At 40.3% G+C, this 16,370-nt stretch overlaps 2 protein-coding genes, 1 long non-coding RNA gene and 2 other non-coding genes across 12 annotated transcripts in view; 4 read left to right on the top strand and 1 right to left on the bottom strand.

Moving 5' to 3' along the window:
* The window catches only part of LOC133542443 (zinc finger protein 2-like), a 272,490-nt gene that overhangs the window by 249,778 nt on the left and 6,342 nt on the right, over window positions 1–16,370 (top strand). The window contains exon 1 of one of the 7 annotated variants that reach the window (XM_061886569.1): window positions 15,462–15,884. The exons of the other annotated variants lie outside the window; for them this stretch is intronic. Coding sequence (XP_061742553.1) covers window positions 15,761–15,884 — 124 coding nt within the window. The 5' untranslated portion in view covers window positions 15,462–15,760. Of the gene's footprint in view, window positions 1–15,461; window positions 15,885–16,370 lie in introns of those variants that run through there. 7 annotated transcript variants of the gene reach the window in all.
* On the top strand, window positions 2,489–12,762 carry LOC133542538 (uncharacterized). Its single transcript, XR_009804179.1, has 3 exons — window positions 2,489–2,597; window positions 4,872–4,950; window positions 10,851–12,762. It is a non-coding gene; the product is annotated as an uncharacterized LOC133542538 (long non-coding RNA).
* trnak-uuu (transfer RNA lysine (anticodon UUU)) lies at window positions 3,402–3,474 on the top strand. Its single transcript has one exon. It is a non-coding gene; the product is annotated as a tRNA-Lys (tRNA).
* LOC133542455 (gastrula zinc finger protein XlCGF57.1-like) overlaps window positions 3,959–16,370 on the bottom strand; it is a 249,231-nt gene continuing 236,819 nt past the window's right edge. The window contains exons 1-3 of one of the 2 annotated variants that reach the window (XM_061886601.1): window positions 14,447–14,934; window positions 10,797–10,976; window positions 3,959–9,066 (exon numbers count right to left, since the gene is read on the bottom strand). In XM_061886601.1, coding sequence (XP_061742585.1) covers window positions 7,505–9,066; window positions 10,797–10,976; window positions 14,447–14,570 — 1,866 coding nt within the window. In that variant the 5' untranslated portion in view covers window positions 14,571–14,934 and the 3' untranslated portion in view covers window positions 3,959–7,504. Of the gene's footprint in view, window positions 9,067–10,796; window positions 10,977–14,446; window positions 14,935–16,370 lie in introns of those variants that run through there. The other variant, XM_061886600.1, reaches the window with a different exon arrangement.
* Window positions 4,554–4,626, top strand: trnak-uuu (transfer RNA lysine (anticodon UUU)). The gene has a single exon. It is a non-coding gene; the product is annotated as a tRNA-Lys (tRNA).

Raw genomic sequence — 16,370 nt, 5'->3', positions numbered from 1 at the left:
TCAAATGATCAAAAATTTAGGTAGCATCGGCAAAGAAGTGGTCTTGAAATTATATAATAGGATATATGAAGAAGGAAAATTACCAGATGAGTGGAAAACAGCTGTAATAATTCCAATATGCAAGCCAGGGAAAGATCCGGAAGAGGCAGGAAATTATAGGCCGATTGCATTGACCTCAAATTTGGGCAAAGTAATGGAAAAAATGATTAATGAAAGATTAATATATTATTTAGAGTCAAAAGAAATTATAAAAAACTACCAAAGTGGTTTTCGCAAAGCAAGAAGCACAAATGACCCAGCAGTGCAGCTGGAAGAGGAAATTAGAAAGGGACAAATAAATAAAGAAAGTATAATTGCGGTATTTTTTGACATAGAGAAAGCGTATGATATGTTGTGGAAACAGGGGTTGCTGATGAAACTAAATAGGATTGGGATTAGAGGAAGAATGTACAGATGGATAAAAGACTTTTTAACAAGTAGAACATTATTAGTAAAGATAGAAAATGAATATAGTAGAGAATACAAAGTGGAAAATGGGACCCCACAAGGGAGTATAATAAGTCCAGTACTATTTTCCATCATGATAAATGAAGTTTTTAGTGAAGTGGAAGGGTTAGTGGAGGTGGCATTGTTTGCTGATGATGGAGTGATGTGGAAGAGAGGTAGAAATACAAATTATATAGAAAAGAAGATTCAAAAAGCGGTAAATAATGTTCAAGACTGGGGGACGGCTTGGGGTTTAAGATTCTCTGTTGGAAAGACAAAAGTCATACATTTTACGAAGAGGAAAATACAAAACAAGCTCCAAATAAAACTCTATGGAGAAAACATAGAAGAGGTACAAGTTTTTAAATATTTAGGAATATGGTTTGATAAAAATATTAACTGGTCAACCCACATCAGCAAGATAATGGAGAAAAGTAAAAAGGTGTTAAATATAATGAGGGCTTTGAGGGGTAAAGATTGGGGGGCTGATAGGTTAACATTGAAAACAATATATATCACTTTAATTCGGTCTGTTATCGACTACGGATGCATTATTTATCGATCTGCTTCAAAAACTCTACTTGAGAAAATAGACCGGATCCAGTCGCAGGCGTTAAGATTATGTTGTGGAGCTACTAAATCTACTCCAGTGGCAGCATTACAAGTAGAAATGAATGAAAAACCTTTGGACATGAGGAGAGATCAACTCTCAGCAGTTTATTGGGCAAACTTAAAAGGATCCAAGCAAGGACATCCAACCCGTCAAGTGCTAATAAACTGCCAAGAAAAAGGGAAGAAAAAAATGAATAGTTTTGGGTGGATAATAGGAGATATATGTAAAAAAACACAAATTGACAATATTAAAGTGAGCCCTACAGTACCAATTCCTGCAATACCACCGTGGATGTATGAAAACCCAAAGGTAGACATGCAGTTACTGAAGAATAGACATTTAAATAGTTACCAAATAGAACAACGGATTGAGGAAATGTTTTTTGATAATATTATGATATACACAGATGCATCAAAAACTATAAATAGTAAAGTAGGAGCTGCTGCAGTTATCCCACAGAGAAATATAGTGTTGAATAAAAGAATTAGTGATAAACTATCTGTTTTTACGGGGGAATTGGTAGCAATTTATATGGCAGTTAACTGGATAGAGGAAAACAAAGCTAGGAAAGTAGTCGTGTGCTCGGACTCCAGCAGTGCATTGACGAGCATAAAAAACATAACATCAGAAACAAGACTAGATATAGTTTATGAAATAGTTCAGGCAATCTACAGAATAAATAAAGCGGGAGGTGTGGTAACATTTCTCTGGGTTCCTGCTCATGTAGGAGTTGAGGGAAATGAGTTAGCTGATAGATACGCAAAACAAGCAACCACTAAAACAGAAGTAAACATGGAGATTAAGCACAGTAAAGAAGAAGTGAAGAGCATAATTAAGATAGAACACAATAAAAAGTGGCAGGATAATTGGAATAAGGAAACAAAAGGTAGAGAGTTTTACAAAGTCCAGAGGAAAGTAGGTGTAATGAGAGGAGGGGGTAGAAATAGGAAGGAAGAAGACATTATGACTAGAATGAGATTAGGGCATACATATCTAAATAGTTCACTAAAATTGATAGGCAAACATACTACAGGGCTGTGTGATTTTTGCCACCAGATAGAAAATGTTGACCATGTCTTAATACAATGTAGGAAATATAATAGAGAAAGAGAAATACTGGAAAATAAGTTAGCAAAAGAAAATATTAGGTTAGAAGTGGGAGATATATTAGGATTGCATTCAGAAAACATAGGATATAAAGCAATATACACATATTTAAAAAACACTGGGTTAAGTAAAAGAATATAGAGTAGGGATCCACCTCGGTCCACACTCCATTACAGTAGGTGGCGGTAATGCACACCAGAAGGTTGCTTGCCAACCGCCATAAAAACAAAAGAAGAAGAAGAAGAAGAGGGCGAGTTGCTCCTTCCTCTGGTTTCCGGAAGTCTGCGTGTCACAGTCTGACGCTCACTTGTTTACACACGAGACGTATTTACGTGACTCAGCGCTTAAAGTTTGTTGTTTCTTCCTACGAAGTGCCTTGGAAACATTGTCTGTAAGTCTTGTGTCTGTTTTATGAGTAACATGAAGACGTTGTGTGTGTGTGTAAATGTAAAAAAATAGTACTGTGTGAAGATAGCTTGTTCTCCTGTTTTAGCTTTTTGCTACTTAGCATTTAGCTTCTTTGCTCGCTAGCTCATTCCTCTAAAGGAGGGTGTAATGTTTGTGTCTCTCCTCTTCAGTATATAATGTATATTACTCTGTGTTTACAAGCATTCCATATGTACATCTCATTCATGTATGGCTTTGAGTGTTGGGACTATTTACATACATTTATGAGCACTGTTTACATGCTATTGTATAGGCTGTGTGTGTGTGTGTGTGTGTGTGTGTGTGTGTGTGTGTGTGTGTGTGTGTGTGTGTGTGTGTGTGTGTGTGTGTGTGTGTGTGTGTGTGTGTGTGTGTGTGTGTGTGTGAGTGAGAAAACATTATGCAGCAAAAATGTATGGACATGTTAGTTTATTAGTGTTTATTTGACATATATATTGTGTCTCTTTGTACAGTTTTACAACAAAAAAGATAACCAAAACAAAATCAATACAAGAAAACAAAGAAAGAAATGACCAATTAGACAAGAAGAAAGGAAAAGTGCATTCTCTGTGAAAACCACTAAAGCTTCTTAAAGATAACAGGCCTGGACTCTTTCTTCCTTTTCCTTGGGATCTTCATGTTAACTATCTGTCAACTTGTTTACGTCACGGATACAGACACATAGGACGGAATACTAACTAATTTACTTCTAGATGAGGGTGCCACTAATATTTTGTCCCCTGCCATGGGCAAACCTCACATAAAAAGAGCCTGGATAGCTCAGTCGGTAGAGCATCAGACTTTTAATCTGAGGGTCCAGGGTTCAAGTCCCTGTTCAGGCGGTACACTTTTTATCTTCCAGCAAAAGCTAATTTTCTGCTACCCAAAATACAACATCAACAGCAGTCCTGTAGCCTCTTGGATAAGGGAAAACATCCTCAGCTGAAACCCAGCCACCTGCATCCACTATTTGAAATACACCCAAGGACTTACCTGTTTCTGACATTTGAATGCAAAAAGGAGACCTTTGCTGAAGATTGTCATAGCATATTTTTGGTCGGTAGAACAGTTTCTTAAATTCCAGAAACTCCTGGACTTCTTTCTTTGTCTGCACCCTCTCTGTCTATGATGATTTAAAACTGGCTTAACCGTCAATAGTTCTAGTTCAAGCAATTTGCAAGCTTGAGCTTTGACATTTCCCAGCTATTTGTTGAACATCCTAACTAAATTACTTCTAGTTGAGGGCGCCATGAATGTTCTTGTCCCCAACCATGGGCAAACATCCTGGCTTTTAATGCCTCACAGTCAAACACTTTTATGTTTAAATAACTGAACAGATGTTTATTGGGATAAGGTAAACAACAATGTGAACATTACACAAGGGTTAAGTAAAGCATTTTGTATTTATTCTTTTTAAGCAGCTACCAGAAATCAGTAACTGGATAATGGAGAGGGTTTTCCCTCCCCGTCAAAAAATAAAATAAATAAAACTCGCCTAAAACCCCAAATTAAAATGAACTCAATCTATTCTGTTCTAGACGTCATTGTCCAAGTTACGTTATAAACAACATTTTTTTATGTATTCGATATTGTTTTGTTGGAACATCCGGCTGTGTACAAAATTCTGTCTTTTCGCTGTTGATTGGTAGTAAAGGACAGTAGCATAAAACCTTTGTCCGAAGGGTAAATCCATTTTAGAGTTGGCAACTTTGGTACAGGGACTTCTTTCTTTGTCTGCAGCCTCTCTGTCTATGATGATATAAAACTGGCTTAATGGTCAGTAGTTGTAGTTCAAGCAATTGGCAAGCTTGAGCTTCGACAGTTCCCAGATATTTGCTGAACATCCTAACTAATTCACTTTGAGATGAGGGTGCCAGTATTGTTATTGTTTCCAACCATGGGCAGACTTCAGGTAACAAGAGCCTGGATAGCTCAGTCGGTAGAGCATCAGACTTTTAATCTGAGGGTCCAGGGTTCAAGTACCTGTTCAGGCAGTAAATCTCATTATCTTCCAGCTAAAGCTACCCAAAAGACAACATCAACAGAAGTCCTGTACCCTGTAGGTCAGGGGTCGGGAACCTTTTTGGCTGAGAGAGTATTTTAAAATGTATTTACGCAAGAGCCATATAATATCATTTTAACACTGAACACAACTAAAAGTGTGCATTTTTAAGTAAGACCAACATTTCTAGAGTATAATAGGTCTCTTATTCTTTGTAATAATGTTGTCATTCTGAAGCTAATTTAGGAGGGGGCGTGGCCTGTGAGTCTGCAGCGAAGCGGGGTGTTGCCAGGACCGGCCTTGAAATCAGCGACAGGTGTGTAAAAGGCCCACTTGGGCCTTGTTGAAGAACCTCCAAGAGGGCTAGTCCTACATTAACTAATAATAAATACATTATTTCTTACCCTTAAAGGGGAACATTATCAGCAGACCTATGTAAGCGTCAATAAATACCTTGATGGCGCAGAAAAAAGACCATTTATTTTTTAACCGATTTCCGAACTCAAAATGGGTGAATTTTGGCGAATTAAACGCCTTTCTGTTTATCGCGCTGGAGGCGATGACGTCAGAATGTGACGTCGCCGAGGTAACACACGCGCCATTTTCATTTTCAACACATTACAAACACCGTTTTTTTTACTATTTTTTGGAACTTTGGAGACATCATGCCTCGTCGGTGTGTTGTCGGAGGGTGTAACAACACTAACAGGGAGGGATTCAAGTTGCACCACTGGCCCGAAGATGCCAAAGTGGCAAGAAATCTGCCGCCAGACCCCCATTGAATGTACCAGAGTGTCTCCACATTTGACCGGCGATGCTAAGACAGACATGGCACAGAGATGTATGGATAACCTGCAGATGCATTTGCAACTATATTACGTTTCCTTCCACCCACATTAAATGTGAAACAAACACTTACCAATCGACGGATTTAAGTTGCTCCAGTGTCAAAAGATGCGAAAGTCCTGATCGTTTGGTCCGCACATTTTACCGGCGATGCTAACGCAGCTATTCGGCCATGCTATGACTATGAATAGCGTCAATAGCTATTCGCTCAATAGCTTCAGTTTCTTCTTCAATACTTTCATTCTCCAACCATCTGTTTCAATACATGCGTAATCTGTTGAATTGCTTAAGTCGCTGAAATCCGAGTTTGAATCCGAACTAATGTCACTATATCTTGCTGTGGTATTCCCATTGTTTGTTTACATTGGCAGCACTGTATGACGTCACAGGGAAATGGCCAGTGTCTTCGCAGAGAGCCGAAAATAAGGCACTTCGAAGCTTTATTTAGGGATATTCCGAGACCGGTAAAATTTTGAAAAAAACTTCAAAAAATACAACAAGCCACTGGGAACTGATTTGTATTGTTTTTAACCCTTTTGAAATTGTGATAATGTTCCCCTTTAAGGCAACTTCTTGAACAAAAGGATGGAAAGATTCAAATGCATGAGTATTTTTATATTTTTAACGTTATTTTTAACACTGTGATTACAAGTGGAATTATTCATTACTTATCGTGTTAGGCAACGTCAGCTCAGATTTATCCGAGAGCCAGATGCAGTCATCAAAAGAACCACATCTGGCTCGCGAGCTAAAGGTTCCCTACCCCTGCTGTAGGTCATTGGAAAAACTCAACCTGGAAATTTGTCCAACAATTAAAACCGATCAGCAGAATACTTTAATACAGTTTCAAGTTTTTTTTTAAATGTTTTATCTTCCAACAAAAGCAAATTTTCTGCTACCCAAAAGACAACATCAACAGCAGTCTTGTATACTGTATCAAACTCTGGCCCGTGTAATTTCATCTGGCCCTTGAGGCAGTTTTCCTGGTAGACTCCCGTTTTTTCAGTGCCCCTCTTAAAAATCTCCTGGGCAACCATTCTCCCCGAATTTCTCCCGATTTCCACCCAGACAACAATATTGGGGGCGTGCCTTAAAGCCACTGCCTTTAGCGTCCTCTACAACCTGTCATCACGTCCGCTTTTCCTACTTACAAACAGCGTGGTAACCAACAAGGGTGCACAAAAACAGGAACTAAGGAAGTCCGAAACTAGCAGAATATAACCAAAACATGATCCAGACCACTGAAAAAACAGTATTCTAAAATATCTAATCTATAAATGTTAGAAATGTATTAACAAGATTGTGTTACGCACAACAATAATATCAATAACAAGATTGTGTTACACACAACAATAATATCACACATCATAATAATAGAGTGGCCGTGCGCAACCCGAGGGTCCCTGGTTCAAATCCCACCTAGTACCAACCTCGTCACGTCCGTCGTGTCCTGAGCAAGACACTTCACCCTTGCTCCTGATGGGTGAAGTGAATTTTATTTTTTATTTTTTATTTAACACTGTGCTGGTTGGCGCCTTGCATGGCAGCTCCCTCCATCAGTGTGTGAATGGGTTAATGTGGAAGTAGTGTCAAAGCGCTTTGAGTACCTTGAAGGTAGAAAAGCGCTATACAAGTACAACCCATTTATTTGTAAAAAGCACTTTACATTGAGCAAACAACCTAAAAGTGCTACAGTGCATTAAAAATAAATAAAATAATAATGATAAAAAGATAATAAAAATAAATGAAATATGTAAACTAGAACAGCATAATAGCTAGAACTAGTATGCATATATTTATTAAAAGGCTTTTTTTTTTTTTTTTTTAAAAAGAAGGGTTTTTAAGCCTTTTTAAAAAGCATTCACAGTCTGAGGTGCCCTCAGGTGGTCAGTGAGAGTGTTCCACGGACTGGGAGCAGCGGAGCAGAAAACATGGTCTCCCATAGTTCTTAACTGGCATTTGTGCTGATGTTAGAAAGTCAAAGTTAACATAGTTTAAACAGTTTTATTTCAAATCCAGCATCTTCATTTGCTGCTGTTCTCCCCAGCACACTTGTGTTTCTTACACTGGTACTTATAGGAGAATCTTTCACCACACACACTGCAACTCAACATTTTCTCTCCAGTGTGTATTCTCATGTGTGCTTTTAACCCATATTTTCGTGCAAAAACCTTATCGCACTGTGAGCAGGAAAATGTTTTTCCTCCAGTGTGTATTTGCATGTGTTCCTTTAACAAATGTTTCCGAGCCAAACGTTTCCCGCACACCGAACAGGGGAAAGGTTTTTCATCCGCGTGCGTCGCCATGTGCACTTTCAAATTCGTATTTTGTACAAAACCTTTGCCGCAGACTGAACAGGTATTGAGTTTTTCTCGTGTGTGTATGCTCGTGTGTGTTTTCAAATAGCTACGTTTTACAAAACGCTTACCGCATTCTGCGCAGGAGAAAGGTTTTTCGCCAGTGTGCATTTTCATGTGGACTTTTAAATTGTTTTTATGCACAAAACCTTTACCACAGATTGAACACGTAATAAGGTTTTCTCCGGTGTGTGTTCTCATGTGTACTTTCAAACTGTTTTGTTGCACAAAATCTTTACCACAGACTGAACAAGAACAATGGTTTTCTCCAGAGTGTGTTCTCATGTGTACTTTCAAACACTGATTTTGTGAAAAAACTTTACCGCAGATTGAACAAGTAAAAGGTTTTTCTCCGGTGTGGGTTTTAGTGTGACTTTTAAATGCTGACCGGTAGTAAAAGATTTTGTTGCAGATTGGACATGAAAAGGTTTTTTCTCCGGTGTGTGTGTTCAAGTGTAATTTCAAAGATTGATTTTGTATGTAACTTTTACCACAGATTTCACAAGAAAAAGGTCTTTCTGCAGTGTGCGTTCTCATGTGGACTTGCAAACACTGTCTTCGTACAAAACCTTTACCACATACCGAGCAGGGAAAAGGTTTTTCTCCTGTGTGTTTCTTCATGTTGTGTTCTTTCAACTCATTTTTTTGGGCAAAACCCTTACCACAAACGGAGCAGGTAAAAGGTTTTTCTCCAGTGTGCGTTCTCACGTGTCGCTTCAGTTTACTTGGGTACTTAAAGGTTTTGTCGCAGTGAGGACACGTCAGGTGTGTGTTGTCAGTGTGACATGTCTTGTCGTCTTTAGAGTCTTCATCATCAGTGTCAGGAGAGTGTGACGTTGTGTCCTCACTATCTGATAGTGGAGCTAAGAGCTTGTCTGCTTGTGATCCTCCACAGTGGTCTCCATCAGCTTCTGTTGAGCTGCTGCTCGGAGGCTCCGCCTCTCTCTTCTCCTCCTCACTCTCACCTTTGACGTCATCATCTTCTCTCTTCACAGGGACACCAGTCACTGGCACTTTGGTGACGTCAACCTCCTCCAGTCCTTCAAGATAGTCCCTGTGTTCCTCTTCTTCCTCTTTAATGCAGGGGCGCTGTGACTCCTCCTCTTCATCTTTGATGTGAGGCGGATCTGGGTCCTCGTCCTCTTTAATGTAGGGGGGCTGTGGCTCCTCCTGCTCAATCCTGGAGGTCCACTCCTGCTGATCAGGGAGAATGTGTTCTTCGCAGACATCTGCCGGACACAAGGAGACAAACTTTAGTAAAGTCGAGCTTTGCTCAGTTCACAAGAGATATTGTCCTGCACCAGTATACTCGGTTGGTAGAGTGGCCGTTAGGGCTGGGCGATATATTGCGGGTTTGTCTCTGTGCGATATAAAAAATGCCAATATCGTGATATATTCGAGTACACGTTCTCACGCAGTTGATTTTAGCTGCGGGCATTACACTACAGCAGGGGTCACCAATCTTTTTTGAAACCGAGAGCTACTTCTTGGGTACTGATTAATGCGAAGGGCTACCAGTTTGATACACACTTAAATAAATTGCCAGTAATAGCCAATTTGCTCAATTTACCTTAAAAGGGGAACATTATCACAATTTCAAAAGGGTTAAAAAACAATAAAAATCAGTTCCCAGTGGCTTGTTGTATTTTTTGAAGTTTTTTTCAAAATTTTACCGGTCCCGGAATATCCCTAAATAAAGCTTTAAAGTGCCTCATTTTCGCTATCTTCGAAACCACTATCCATTTCCCTGTGACGTCATACAGTGCTGCCAATACAAACAACATGGCGGTTACCACAGCAAGATATAGCGACATTAGCTCGGATTCAGACTCGGATTTCAGCGGCTTAAGCGATTCAACAGATTACGCATGTATTGAAACAGATGGTTGGAGTATGGAGGCAGATAGCGAAAACGAAATTGAAAAAGAAACTGAAGCTATTGAGCGACTAGCTATTGACGATATTCGGCCATAGCATGGGTGTACCTAATGAAGTGGCCCATAGCATGGCTGCCTTATTAGCATCGCCGGTAAAATGTGCGGACCAAACGATCAGGACTTTCGCATCTTGTGACACTGGAGCAACTTAAATCTGTCGATTGGTAAGTGTTTGTTTCGCATTAAATGTGGGTATTTAGTTTCAAATGTACATACAGCTAGCGTAAATAGCATGTTAGCATCGATTAGCATAGCATGTTAGCATCGATTAGTTGGCAGTCATGCCGTGACCAAATATGTCTGATTAGCACATAAGTCAACAACATCAACAAAACTCACCTTTGTGATTTCGTTGACTTAATCGTTGCAAATGCGTCTGCAGGTTATCCATACATCTCTGTGCCATGTCTGTCTTAGCATCGCCGGTCAAATGTGCAGACACTTTGGTACATTCAATGGGGGTCTGGCGGCAGATTTCTTGCCAGTGGTGCAACTTGAATCCCTCCCTGTTAGTGTTGTTACACCCTCCGACAACACACCGACGAGGCATGATGTCTCCAAGGTTCCAAAAAATAGTCGAAAAAACGGAAAATAACAGAGCTGAGACCCAATGTTTACAATGGGTTGAAAATGAAAATGGCGGCTGTATTACCTCGGCGACGTCACATTTCGACGTCATCCCCTCCAGAGCGATAAACAGAAAGGCGTTTAATTCGCCAAAATTCACCCATTTAGAGTTCGGAAATCGGTTGAAAAAATATATGGTCTTTTTTCTGCACCATCAAGGTATATATTGACGCTTACATAGGTCTGCTGATAATGTTCCCCTTTAATACAGAGGGTGGACGCTACAGAGTGTAACTTCTGAATTATCGAGTTTTGCATTGGTAGATATAGAACTTATGTTAGGTGAATGTGGACATAAAGAGGAAGTATATCACCATCTTTAGTGATAAATGTGGCCCCCGGATGAACATGTGTCACAAACATTGTATTAGATGATATGTGGATGTTGTGCTTACTTGGACTGTGATGAAGCTGTGAGGACTCAGGTGGTTTGTCTTCATGGTCTTCAGTCTTCACAGAGACAACAGTCAGTGGAAACTTGCTGAGATCAGCCTCCTCCTGCCCTAGAAGACACGGTCCCACCTGGGTGATCCACACTTCCTCCTCTTCCTCTTTGACGTGGAGAGACTCCTGGTCTGTTGTGTACATAAGTAAATAGGATTAAGCGACAATAAGAGTGTTTTTTTTACTGAGACTGTAAGAACAGTGGGATTATTGGTGTTCTCACGTGTGTTGTGTTAAAAGTGTGGAACTACACATCCAATAAAAACATGGGAAAGAGTTTATTTTGTCCTTGCCATAAACCAGGGGTCTCAAACTCACTTTACCTGGGGGACACTGGATGCAGAGTCTGGGCCGCAAGAAAAGATTTGTTAAAAAAATAAAAATGTTGCAGACTCCCCAGCATGTCTAGTTGTGTAATGACGCTTCAAATTGTATCCCTTGTAATTTATTTTGTATTTCTCTGTGCAAATAAGACACATCAGGGTGCCCCTGTGCTCAACAAAGAAATATTGCATCTCCCACTTTTCCTGGAATTGTCTTTGCTCATCACCAACCTTTCTCTTCACTGCAGGCTTTGCAAAAGACATGTTTGGGGTTGTGGAATATATTTGTATTTAGCCGACGCACGGAGAATAACGTTATTTCCGCAATGTGTGTCGTTCTGCTTTTCCTCCCGACAGCAAGTACCTGGATAGCGAGCGCAAAAAAAAGTGACGGCTCCCGGAGTGTTATCCGACGTCGTATAGAAATATATGTAGTGTTCATCGTGTGAGGCAATGCAAATTAAACAATAAAAAAAAAAAAATAACGGTTTGAATTGGTCCGGGTTATCGGGGACTGTTATTACTGACGGACAGGTGTCGCGGTGTGACTGCAGCCAGGCACGTAAGAAAACCCTCGTCTCCGTGGCAACGTCTCTGTCGCTTTCACTCATTTGCCGCTTTTCCACTAACGCAGGGGTAGGCAACCCAGAACGTTGAAAGAGCCATTTTTAACAACGCTGTCAAGCGCCATTCATTCTTGCGGGGCGAACTAACATTAAACTTTCATATTCGGCGGTATAGCTCGGTTGGTAGAGCGGCCGTTCCAGCAACTTGCGGGTTGCAGGTTCGATCCCCGCTTCAGCTATCCTAGTCACTGTGTCCTTTCCCGGGCGCGGCACCGCTGCTGCTCACTGCTCCCCTCACCTCCCAGGGGGTGAACAAGGGGATGGGTTAGTTTTGGACTCCCTTATTTTCCCTTTGTGCACCTTTGAGTTTGTTTTAGTTTCCATGGGGATTCATTGGGTTCACCTGCCTCTGGTTAGTGGTCGGCATGCTCAGCTGCTGTCGACCACTAATCAGCGAGCTTTTTATTCACCTTGCTCACCACGCTCAGTCTGGCTTCCATGTTTGTTGTATGCAACAGTCACCTTGGTATTCCTTCCATCCATCCATCTTCCTACACATTAGCCGAGGTCGGGTCGCAGGGGCAGCAGCCTAAGCAGGGAAGCCCAGACTTCCCTCTCCCTAGCCACTTTGTCCAGCTCCTTTGGGGGATTCCTGAGGCGTTCCCAGGCCAGCCGGGAGACATAATCTTCCCAACGTGTCCTGGGTCTTCCCCGTGGCCTCCTCCCTGGGAGGCGTTCAGGTGGCATCCTGACCAATATCCTATTTTCTGGCTAATGAATCCTGTGCTAAGTTTTGGTTCTTTAGCTTTTCTTGCCAACGGCCCACTTTCCTTTTGTTTGGTTCCTGTCTGTTAGTAAATGTTTACGATTTATGATAATAAATCATACTCCTTCCTTCACGCTTTCGTCCGGAGTTGTCCGTCTGTATTCCTGGGAGAAGGGCCCCGCATAAAGATGCGACCCGTACATGACAACAAGAGATACGTGACAAAGGAACGCCTCGGGATCCCCCGGGAAGAGCTGGACGAAGTGGCAAGGGAGAGGCAAGTGTGAGGCTTCCCTGCTTAAGCTGCAGGGAAGCCTAGGTGGAAGTATGTAGTGCTCTAAAATCTCTTGGTACACAGCTGCATTGACTCTGGACTTGATGAAACACAGTGGACCAATACCAGCAGCTGACATGGCTCCCCAAACCATTGCTGACTGTGGGAACTTCAATGCAGCTGTGTACCAAGAGATTTTAGAGCACTAAATGCTTCAATCTGTTGAAAAGCTCTATGGAAATGATGATTTAATTTTCCAGCATGATCTGGCACCTGCCCACAGTGCCAAAATCACCAGTTACTGGTGTACTGACCACCTGGATTGGCCTGCCAACTCCCCTGACCTGAACTCCATGGATAATTTGTGGGGTATTGTGAAGAAGAAGCTGAAAGACACCAGACCCAATAATGCAAATGAGCTAAAGGCCGCCTTTGAAGCATCCTGTGCATCCATAACCCCTCAGCAATGCCACAGGCTGATTGCCTCCATGCCACGCCGTATTGATGCAGTAATCCGTGCAAAAGGATTCCCAACCAAGTACTGAGTGCATTAATTGACATTTTCGAATGTTTGATTTTGTTTTTGCTGTAATAAATCTTTAATTTTTACTTGGTCTGAGGAAATATTCTAATTTTTTGAGATACAATTTTTGAGTTTTCTTAAGCTGTATGCCGTAATCAGCAATATTAAAATAATAAAAGGCTTGCAATATTTCAGTTGATGTGTAATGAATCCAGAATGTATGACATTTTCATGTTTCTAGTTGCATTACAGAAAATAAGGGACTTTATCACAATATTCAAATTTTCTGAGACAATATATATATATATACATATATATATATATATATATATATATATATATATATATATGTAGTGTGGGCCATAGGATAGACCGACTTTTAACAAACACAAGAAAAAGAGAGCACATTACTCCTGTTTTGGCCTCCCTCCACTGGCTGCCTGTGTCTTTTAGAGTCCATTTTAAAATTATCTTACTCGTTTTTAAATCCTTACATGGTCTTGCCCCACTTTACCTTTCTGAGCTGCTCCACCTCTATGCCCCCACCCGGTCCCTCAGGTCAGCGTATTAGCTGATCCTGGAGGTCCCCAAATCAAAGCGCAAGCTCAGAGGGGACAGATCCTTCTCTGTTGCGGGTCCCAAACTCTGGAACGATGTCCCTCTCCATGTGAGACAGGCCCCTTCTTTGGCTAATTTTAAGACCCTTCTTAAAACCCATTTTTATTCACTGGCTTTTAACCCAGCATGAGACTTTAAACTGTTTTTAACTTTTTTAACTGCTTTTTATCCAACAAATTGTTCTTAGGGTAATTTGAATTTGCTATTTCAATGTGTTTTTTTACTTCTGTTTTAAATGTTTTTCTTAGTCTGTCCTTTGCCAATATTTCTTTGCGGTGTACTCAAGTATTTCTTATTTCTTATATATATATATATATATATATATATATATATATATATATATATATATATATATATATATATATATATATATATAATCCCCCTAATCCTGAGGTCTCAAGGTTGGCAAGTATGCCCTGTGTGCGTCATCCTTACAAGACAATTCAGTCTACTATAGACAATTTATTTAATAATAGTGTAAATAATGAAATATAAAGTTAGTAAACATGTGAGAGTAAGAAGTAAATAAACCTGTGCTGTGTGACACAACTTGATGTTTCTTGAAAACAGCGTCCAGTAGTTGATGTTGTCGCTCCTTCTCCTCTTTTGTTGGACAAAGTTCCTCCTCGTACTCTGCTCTCGTTCTTTCGCACATTTTCACACAATCACAACACTTTACACTCACACTTGATCTCTGCTTAGCGATGTGTTTTGATCACTTCCGCCCGTCTTTGTTAGCGGCTAACACGCTAAGCTAACTAGCACGCTAAACTAGCACGGGAAGCGTCATTGATGCGCTCAATCTAATGTCTCCGACACAAACAAATATTAACAGTGTTTACTCTAACAAACAGCATATGTGTGTATATGTACGTATTGATTAAGAACACAATATTATCATAACCACAATAACGTCTTCTCCGTCAAACGCCATTTTGCCTTTTCCTCATCTTGTGTTCACACGCAGTGTCGTCAGATCTCGCGAGAGATAAGAGGTTTGAGGGCCCAGTCATTTGGACGGCGTGGATTCGAATCCCACCGCTGCAACCGAGGGTTTATATATGTCGCCTATACTGTATAAACTACAAAATTGCGAACACGGAGGCTGCAGTTTAACATGGGGACAAAATTTTTTAGTTTTTTTTTTAACTTTTATTTATAAATTTCAACACAACCAAACAGTCGAGAAACAATATTCAACACAAGTACAAAAACAGCACAAAAAAGCGCCAGGGGGTTGTATTTATTTCGTTTGTTTTCAAAACTCCGCTCCACGGCAACGTCTCACCACTTCCGCTCTTAGCACCTTCAAAATAAGAGCTCAAGGCTGTATAACAGCTTATAACAGGAACTTAACCTCACAAAGAGGCAGGTCCATAAACGATAAATTACACAAGCAAACCAGCTCAAGTTATTCTTCTTCTTACCGTCGGTTTGCAGCTTGAAAGGTTTATACCGCCACTGGACTGTAGAATGTAGTGTGGGCCGTAAGATAGACCGAGAAAACGAGGCGGCATGTCTTCATATTTGATGAGTCTTGCTGTTTCTCTCGCGAGATCTGACAACGGGAAGTTGGGGCGCGACGGGACGACGACAAAGCAAGATGGCGTTTTACGGAGAAGACGTTATCGTGTTTATGATACTTTGTGTTCCTAATCAGTGCCTACATGTACACCTATGTATCTTGTTTATTATACCAAACGTTTTTTTATCTTTGTTTGGGTCCGAAAACATTAGTTGAAGCGCACTTTGCGAGCTTAGCGTGTTAGCTGCTAACAAAGACGGGCGGAAGTGATCAAAACACATCGCTAAGAATAGATCAAGTGTGAGTATAAAGCTGAGAAAATGTGCGAAAAAACGAGAGCAGAGTACGAGGAGGAACTTTGTCCAACAAAAGAGGAAAAGGAGCGACAGCATCAAATACTGGACGCTGTTTTCAAGAAACATCAAGTTGTGTCACACAGAACAGGTTTGTTTACTTCTTACTCTCACGTGTTTACTATCTTTATATTTCATCATTATCACTATTCTTGAATAGATTGTCTATAGGGAGATGAACTGTCATGTTAGGATGATGCACTGCTGTGTTTTTTATATTTTTTTTAATAAAAAAAAAAGTAAAGACTGTTCACACAATATTTATGAGAGAGGGACAAGCGGTAGGAAATGGATGGACGGATGGGTTGGTGTTCCTCTCAGTTTGTAACAATGTGTATCAACATGTTTACACAAAACTCACACAGTCACCAGGTATATTTTATATTGTAATCACTATAATTCATAGTTTTTGTTGTTGTTGAATTGTACAAACCTTTATTTATAAATTTCAACATTTACAAACAGTTGAGAAATAATTATCAAAGTAAGTACAAAAGCAGTACAAAACAACGCCAGGGGATTGTAATTTCAAAGTAACTAAAATAGAATGCAATATATATATACATATATATATATA

This window comes from Nerophis ophidion, linkage group LG24 (assembly GCF_033978795.1).
Source record: "Nerophis ophidion isolate RoL-2023_Sa linkage group LG24, RoL_Noph_v1.0, whole genome shotgun sequence".
In the NCBI taxonomy this organism is placed as follows: domain Eukaryota; kingdom Metazoa; phylum Chordata; class Actinopteri; order Syngnathiformes; family Syngnathidae; genus Nerophis; species Nerophis ophidion.
This window is presented reverse-complemented; position numbering and strand designations above follow the sequence as displayed.